At 44.1% G+C, this 8799-nt stretch overlaps 1 protein-coding gene across 2 annotated transcripts in view; it reads right to left on the bottom strand.

Moving 5' to 3' along the window:
- DPH6 (diphthamine biosynthesis 6) overlaps positions 1-8452 on the bottom strand; it is a 166045-nt gene extending 157593 nt beyond the window's left edge. For both annotated transcript variants that reach the window (XM_006087494.3, XM_006087495.3), the window contains exons 1-2: positions 8374-8452; positions 3905-3999 (exon numbers count right to left, since the gene is read on the bottom strand). In XM_006087494.3, the coding sequence (XP_006087556.1) occupies positions 3905-3999; positions 8374-8396 (118 nt within the window). In that variant the 5' untranslated portion in view covers positions 8397-8452. The remainder of the gene's footprint in view (positions 1-3904; positions 4000-8373) is intronic.
- Positions 8453-8799: the final 347 nt, after the last annotated feature.

An 8799-nucleotide genomic window follows, 5' to 3' on the forward strand; every position in this document is an offset into this window, starting at 1 on the left:
TGCAGTCTGGTACCCCTCGAAGGATATCCACCTGCTGGCTTAGGCCCGCTCCCTGGGGGATCGGGCCCAAGCTGGCAGTCAGACATCGCTCTGGCAGCCCGGCAGCCCTCGGGGGATGTCCACTTGCCAGCAGGGAGCAGGCCTAAGCTGCAGTCGGACATCCTTAGCGCTGCTGAGGAGGCTGGAGAGGCTCCCACCACCAAGGCTGTACTGGCAGCCATCAGCCTGGCTTGTGGCTGAGCAGAGCTACCCCTGTGGGAGCGCACTGACCACCAGGGGGTAGCTCCTTCATTGAGCGTCTGCCCCCTGGTGGTCTGTGTGTGTCATAGTGACCAGTCATTCCCAGTCTTTCTGCTGTTAGGGTCAGTTTGCATATTACCCTTTTATTATATAGGATAGAGGCCTGGTACACTGGGAGGGGGGGGGCGGGGGGGGCTGGTTTGCCCTGAAGGGTGGCCCGGATCAGGGTGGGGGTCTCGCTGGGGTGCCTGACCAACCTGGGTGAGGGGCTGATGGCTGTTTGCAGGGTGGTTACACCCCCTTCAGGGTGGGGGTCCCCACTGGGGTGCCTGGCCAGCCTGGGTGAGGGGCTGATGGATGTTTGCAGGCTGGTCAAGCCCCCCCCAGTGGGGACTCTCACCCCATGGAGGTTTGGCCAGCCTGGGTGAGGGGCTGAGGGCCATTTTCAGGCTGGCCAAGCCCCCCTCCCGGTGATGGAAGCTCCCAGCCTCCCCTTTTTTTCTTTTCTTTTTTTTTATTCTGGGATTTATTTACCTTCTATAATTGAAACTTTGTAGCCTTGAGAGGAGCTCAGAGCCAGCCAGGGCAGGCAGGAGGGAAGCTTGGCTTCCTCCATCACCAGGGGCAACCCACTCCTGCTCACTCCAGCTCCGTGGCCACGGCTGGCTGAAAGCAGGTATCTGGGATTTATTTACCATCTATAATTGAAACTTTGTTGCTTTGAGTGGAGCTCAGAGCCGGGCTGCGGCAGACGGGAAGCTTGGCTTCCTCCATCATTGAGGCAACCAAGCCTCCTACTTGCTCCAGCTCTGTGGCTGCCGGCCGCCATCTTGGTTGGGTTAATTTGCATACAGTCGCTCTGATTGGCTGGTGGGTGTGGCTTAAGGCATAGCAAAGGTATGGTCAATTTGCATGTTTTTCTTTTATTAGTGTAGATTAGAGGCCTGGTGCATGAAATTCATGCACGTGGGGGACAGGGGGTCCCTCAGCCCGGCCTGCACCCTCTCCAATCCAGGACCCCTCAGGGGATGTCCAGCTGCAATCCGGGACCGCTGGCTCCTAACCACTCACCTGCCTGCCTGCCTGATCGCCCCTAACCACCTCTGCCTGCTGGCCTGATGTCCCTAACTGCTCCCCTGCCTGCCAGATCGCCCCTGACCACCTATGCCTGCTGGCCTGATCGCCCCTAACCGCCTCTGCCTCGGCCCCTGCCACTGTGGCTTTGTCCGGAAGGATGTCCGGAAGATGCCTGGTCTAATTAGCATATTACCCTTTTATTAGTATAGATTAGAGGCCCAGTGTACGAATTCGTGCATGGATGGGATCCCTCTTCCTGGCCGCCAATCAGGGGCCATCTTGCCCAGTCCCGATTGGGGCCATTTGGGGCTGGCCGGCTGGAGGAGGGACAACAGGAGGTTGGCTGGCTGGGGGTAGGGACCACAGGAGGTTGGCCAGTTGCAGGAGGTTGGCTATGGGAGCGCACTGACCACCCGGCAAGCCGGAGGGGAGGGACCGCAGGAGGTTGGCCAGCTGCGGGAGGTTGGTTGTGGGAGTGCGCGTCATAGCGACTAGTCAACCGGTCGTTTGGTCGAATGGTCTTAATGGTAGCTTAGGCTTTTGTATAGATAGATTATGTCAAGTATGTATTATATGTTATATAAATATATGCTTTTAATACCAAGACCTCTCAAGATAGAAAGTTTTACAAAACCCACATGCCTAACTAACCAAGGATAAAGGAGTCTCTTTTGTTTTGGTAACAGAACATAGCCTTAAAAAAAAAATCTCTCCTTCTTTTATAATACAGAAGTTACTATACAGTTCCCACTCATCCTTAGTCTAGTTATCTCTTTATTATTTAAAATACAGAAATAGGAGGTTTTCAAAACAGCTCACTTCTAAAAAGCTGTTATTACCCATCATCAGAACCCCAGTACAAAATCCTAGAGTATATGTTTACCCCAACCTTCTACAGAACTTGTTCTATTTCTTCTTGTAAAATATCTTTAATCTCCATCTTCCCACTTCACTTTCAGCTTTACTTGGGTTTTAATCACAGAAGGAAAGAACATCTGACAAATAACTGCTGGCTATTCTACGGCTAATCCTAGTTAGTTTATTATTCATCTGTCCACCAATAAACTGAGTGAATGCCTACCAGGTACACAGAGCTGTCTCTAGTGCTGAGGAACAATGAAAGGAACATAGAAGATATGACCTTTCCTCTGAAGAAGCTTACAAGCAATCTACCTATTTAGGGATAAAAAGCAAAGACAAAATAAAAAGAAAATAGTAAAATGATATAAAATTAAAAATTCAATAGTCTGACAACTTTGAAGAAGGAAAGACGAAGGAAGAAATTAAGGATGGAAGGAGGAAAAGAAGGAAGGACTGATTGATTGATTTAGAGCTAGCTTCAGATTCAAATACATTTATTGGATGCCTACCTCATGCCAGGAACAATGATTAGTGTTTTCATATATAGTACTCATTTAATTCATCCTAAAATAATAGTATAGCACAAGCATAGAGTCTTGAAAGAAGATGAGTAAAGTGAATGATAAAAATATTTTACTAGAAGTATGAGGAAAAGTATTAACAAACTTAGACAAGTGTTAATCTCTCTCTATGGCACTTTAACAGTTAATGTTTATAATTATATGGTTATAATACAAGAGTATAAAAATCAGTGAATATTTTCCTTTTTTTAAAGGTCTAATTGGGAAAAATAATTATAACCACGTGGTGATGGATGCAAACTAAACTTGTGGTAATCATTTCACAATACATACATATGCCAGATCATTATGCTGTTCACCTTAAACTACTACAATGTAGTACATCAATTATATCCCAGTTAACAAAATATATTATTGAGGGTTGACTGTATCCCTCCCAAATTCTTATTTTGAAGTCTTAACATCCATTACCTCAAAATGTGACCTTATTTGGATATAGTGTCCTTGCAGATGTAATTAGTTAAAATGAGGTCATTAGGGTAGACCCTTAATCCAATATAACTAGTGCATTAAAAGAGGAAATTCAGGCACACATGAACACAGAGGAGGAAAAAGTTCTAATTGGGAAAATGTCATTGTTGAGTAATCTGAAAAAAGTACCTAAAATGAGGTCTGTGGATTATTTATGGATGTCCTTGTTACTACAGACAAAAAGTGAAAATGTATTACTTTATACGTCTATCAAGTCTCATACATTTAGCTTACATCTAAGATAGCTAAACTAAATATTTTATAATAAAATTCATACATTATCATCTATCAATACATGTCTGATTTCCCAAGATCCTAGTGGCTCTATCTTATTTACCTATGTAGTCCCTACAAAACTTGGAAATGTGTTGTGGTAGAAAGACAGTGTGAAGTAAGAGAGTTCAAGGCTCAGCTCTGCAAGTTTGTCTAGCTATTTTGCCTTGGACAAATTTATAAAACTCTGAGCCTCAGTATCCTGTTGAATAAAACACTCTAGGAGTTGTTATGAGGATTAAAGAATATGTAGCTGAAAACACTTAGCATTGAACTTAGCATCTAATAGGTGCTAAAGATGTACTAGTTCCTTTTATATTTTTGTAGACTGTATACAACCGAATATAATGAAGTTGGAGTTTCAGTCACTTAGAAAATTTCCAATAAAAGTATACACTGACCTTGGTTTTCAGGTGGTCTTAGATTTGCTAAAGCAACGATCTGATGCCCAGCAGCAATGCACTGCATCATATTGTAACAGCTGTCCTTCCCACCACTAAAACATAAAGAGATATATATATAAGGTTACTGACCATTATTCAACATAGAATCATTAGGTACCAAAATAGAACACATTTATTTAGCTCTTCAAAATTTGGGGGCCTATCTTAATTTAGAATGCAAAACACCACATGTAATTTTTGTAGCATAAGCAAACTGAGTGAACGAATCTGAATGTCTAAGGTAGATATTCACAAGAGCTTATGAAATTATATGCCACTATAACAAAGACCATTCTAAACAAAATATGACAACTCTTTGGTTTGTGACAGTAGCTTTACTCAATATACAAAGTACTTGCAAATAAAATGATTTAAGTTTACATTCCAGCCCTAGCTGGTTTGGCTCAGTGGATAGAGTGTTGGCCTGAGGACTGAAGGGTCCCGGGTTCGATTCCGGTCAAGGGCACATGCCTGGGTTCCGGGCTTGGTCCAAGTGTGAGGCATACAGGAGGCAGCCAATCAATGATTCTCTCTCATCACTGACGTTTCTATCTCTCTCTCCCATCTCCATTCCTCTCTAAAATCAATTAAAAAATATATTTAGATAAGTTTACATTCCAACTAAATACTTATTATATATACTTTAGATGAAATTCTCTACAAAAAGTAGAAAAATGTCTGTTCCGCTGTAAGAAATCTAACAACTGGCCTCCATCACCAATTAAAGGATCAAATTAAAAATCTGAGATCCGCCTGGCTGGCATGGCTCAGTGGTTGAGTGTTGACCTGTGAACCAGGAGGTCACACTTTGATTCCCAGTCAGGGCACATGCCCAGGTTGCGGACTCGATCCCCAGTGAAGAGCATGCAGGAGGCAGCCGATCAATGATTCTCTCTCATCATTGATGTTTCTATCTCTCTCTCTCCCTCTACCTTCCTCTCTGAAATAAAAATATGTTTTATAAAAATATGAGATCCACTCCAATGACAAAGTATGACATACTTTGTGGGTTCAAATTCTGTAGAGATAGAAAGCAAAATGCCAAATTATACCAACAAAGTTAAACATCAGTACTTAAACATTTTTTTAAAATATATTTTTATTGATTTCAGAGAGAGGAAGAGGGAGAGATAGAAATATCAATGATGAGAGAGAATCGTTGATAGGCTGCATCCTGCAAGCCTCCCACTGGGGATCGAGCCCGTAACCCAGGTATGTGTCCTGACTGGGAATCAAACTGTAACCTTCTGGTTCGTAGGTCAACACTCAACTACTGAGCAACGACAGACGGGCAGTACTTCAACTTTCAGCCATCACTATATGATGGCAGAATGAGGCTTGAGCACAGATCTAATTAACAGATTAAAAAGAGCTAAATCTGGCCCTGACCGGTTTGGCTCAGTAGATAGAGCGTTGGCCTGCAGACTGAGGGGTCCTGGGTTCGATTCCAATCAAGGGCATGTACCTTGGTTGCGGGCACATCCCCAGTGGCGGGGGAGGGGCGGGGGGTGGGAGGCAGCTGGTCGATGTTTCTCTTTCATCCATGTTTCTAATTTTCTATCCCTCCCCCTTCCTCTCTGTAAAAACTCAGTAAAATATTTTTTTTTTTTAAAAAAGAGCTAAATCTGGTACCAAATTTACCTAAGAGGCAAATCACTTAGTCAAGAGAAGTGGTACTTCATCTGCAACAAGGTTGAATGGCAAACTCTATGCTATTTGGGTTTCATACTGTTCTGCTTCTCACTATACATGCTTCTTCCTTTTAACATCGCCACTCTTCCCTTTTCTTGCTCCTCCTGTTTCCCTTAATTCCAATTTTCGCTTAAGATCTGCAAATGTACCCTGAGGCAATGTTTAGACCTATTCATAGCCCAAAAAACTAAAAGAGAACTTTTTATTCTACAAGCTGGCCTTTTCACCTTTTTAGTGCATAACATCTGTCTGCCTCTACCATATTCTGATCAGTAACAACTATCATTCCAGCACTTCACAAGGGGAGAGATTGTAAGGGACAAAATGAAGTTACACATCACACTCCCTTTCCTCAGATTCTGATATTCCCATATATCCGTATTCCACAACTTCCCCTACTGAACTTCACTGCTCTATTTCCATAGGACAAAAAGATATAATTCTTTAGTCTCTCCCTCTCTCTCTCTCTCTCTCTCTCTCTCTCTATATATATATATATATATATATATATATGCCTAATATGCAAATTGTCCCCACAGGAGTTCAACCGAGAGACCGATCGCTCGCTATGACATGCACTGACCACCAGGGGGTGGCGCTGAATGAAGGCAGGCCCTGGCTGGCAGCCGGGGAAGGGAGGTCCCAGCCAGCAGCCAGAAGGCCCCGATCAGCCCTGATCACCAGCCAGGCCTAGGGACCCTACCTGTGCAAGAATTTCGTGCACCGGGTCTCTAGTATAGAATAGTTAAGATGAAAGGGTATATCTCCACAATTCTAATTCCTTACAATATTAAAGATAAAGGATATACATCTGAAATCAGAACTTAGCTTTATAATTTATTTTAAAATGCTAAGCTTTCAAATATGGTTTTAAAATAGTATTTCCTGACCAGCTGGTGTGGCCCAGAGGATTGAGCACTGCTCCATGCACCAAGAGGTTCAATTCCTGGTCAGGACACATGCCTGGGTTTCAGGTTCAATTTCCACTAGGGGGTGTGTAAAAGGTAGCTGATTGATGCTTCTCTCTTCCTCTCACCTCTCTATGTAAAATCAATAAAAACATACCAAAAAATAGTATTTCCTAAATTGTGTTCTGTGGAACACTACTATCCAACAAGTACTCTAAGGACAATGGTTCTCAAGGTCAAATAAGTTTGGGAAATACAGATCATCTTATCCCCTGAAAAGTCACAGACTACATTAGGATATGTTATGTAAGACATTCCACAGAAAAGATCAGAATTTTAGTTTCCAACTTTTGGATACTAAGCTATATTACTCAATGTGTTTGTGTTATATACTTCATTATAAAATTAGAGAATAGCCTAGCTAATCCTCAAAGTGTCACTCAACTGTAAAATTCAATGATTCTATCTTTTGTGTATTAGAAAAATAATGTTCTTTATGGTCTAAGGCAGTGGTGGGGAATGTCCCACTCTAGGGCCTGAGGGCCATATAAGGCTTGTGAACCATTTGGTCTGGCCTTGCCAAGGCATTAGAGGTGAGTTAATTAAATGTTTGACAAAATATAGCACATTAATTTTTAAGTTGATAATTTTGTATGGCCCATGAATGAAGTTATAAATATCTAAATCGCCCTTGGCAGAAAAAAGGTTCCCCTCCCCTGTCTAAAGATAAGGATCTTGATTTCACTTACTCTCTAAAACACATACATATCTCTCTCTCTTTTTAGTGCACACACACACACAGGACACATGGCAAATAGAGTAGATTCACTGTATTTAATTAACTCCATACATACTCAAGCATACCAGTATATGCACATAAATGTGTATTATATGGGTACTATATATGAATACATAGCTCATATGTATTCATATATATATATGTAGGTATGAATATACTGCATTCACACCTACAATATGTCTCCTAGCATTTATACAGATCTTACCATTTAGCAAGAATTTTCCAACAATGCCTTTTTTAATTTGTTTTATTAGAAAAGTAATGTATGCACATTACAGAATATTTAGTGTAATGGATTACACCAATCTTCTCTCCTTCCCTCCCAGATTTCAGAGTCTTCAGTTGGTGTCTCTTTAATGGTTAAACTTTTGGCAAAGAGAATATAAATGTAAATTACTCATTTCCTGGACTACTTTTTATTCTTATCTACCTGGATCAAATGAAGACCACAATGGTCAAAGCTTAATCATTCACTTTACAAAAGAAATACACTGAATAACAATACTTCGTGACACTACAGTCTCCTAAAAATGGTAATGAGATAAAAGAAACTGGAATATTCCAGAAGGTTAACACAGAAGAGGATGAAGAAAGCCGGGAGAAAACAGCGGGGCTGGCTACGTAGAGTCGCGCTGTGGCTCTCAAACTTCCCAGCAATTACAACTTTTAGGAATCCGACGCCGGGCCGTGTCAGGCTAATGAAACCAGCGCTCTGGCCATGAGGCCTCAGCATCAGCAGTTCCTAGTTCCCAAGGTAAATCCCAGTCTGACCGACCGAACAAAGGGGGCGGCGACTGGCAGAGAGGAGGGGCGCGAGCCCGAGGCCGCGGGCCCGGCCGGGCTGGGCGCTGGCCCGAAGGCTCCGCCTCTTCCTGTGGCCAGAGGGGCCGCCTGAACCACCGCGCGCTCCCCCACGGGCAGCCTCTTTCACGGCCACAGGCGGTGGCGGCGGCGGCACTTCACGCCCATCAACAGAAAGGGGCTGCAGGCTGCCGGGGAGGAAGAAGGTGGCACCAGCTCCACGTTACCTGATCAGAGCCGCGACCCTCATGCTGGTCGCAATGCGCGTGCGTGCGGCGGGCGGGTCCGTGACGTCATCCCAGCCGCGCCCGGGTGGAAGCGCGGCGGGGCCTCACCCAGGTGTTCACTCCGCTGCCTGTCCGCCTGTCCGCTTGTCTGACTGTCCGCTAGTCCGCCTGTCCGCTTGTCCGCCTGTCCCTGCAGCTGCCGGGGGATGCCTCCCTGAGGAGCATAGGCCACATTGGCACCTTGTCCCTGGGGCACGGCATCCCGGCCCAGGAAACGTGGTTTTAGGCGCGGCCTGACCACCTAAGTGAGGGCACTGAGGTTGCCAGGAAAAGGGCAAAGTCCGGTTGCAGGGTCCAAAGCACCGTGGCGATGGATTTGTACAGTCACTTATCCTGTAACTTGAAGGGCTTGTGGACGTGCAAAGG

Source organism: Myotis lucifugus, unplaced genomic scaffold (assembly GCF_000147115.1).
Source record: "Myotis lucifugus unplaced genomic scaffold, Myoluc2.0 scaffold_38, whole genome shotgun sequence".
NCBI lineage: Eukaryota > Metazoa > Chordata > Mammalia > Chiroptera > Vespertilionidae > Myotis > Myotis lucifugus.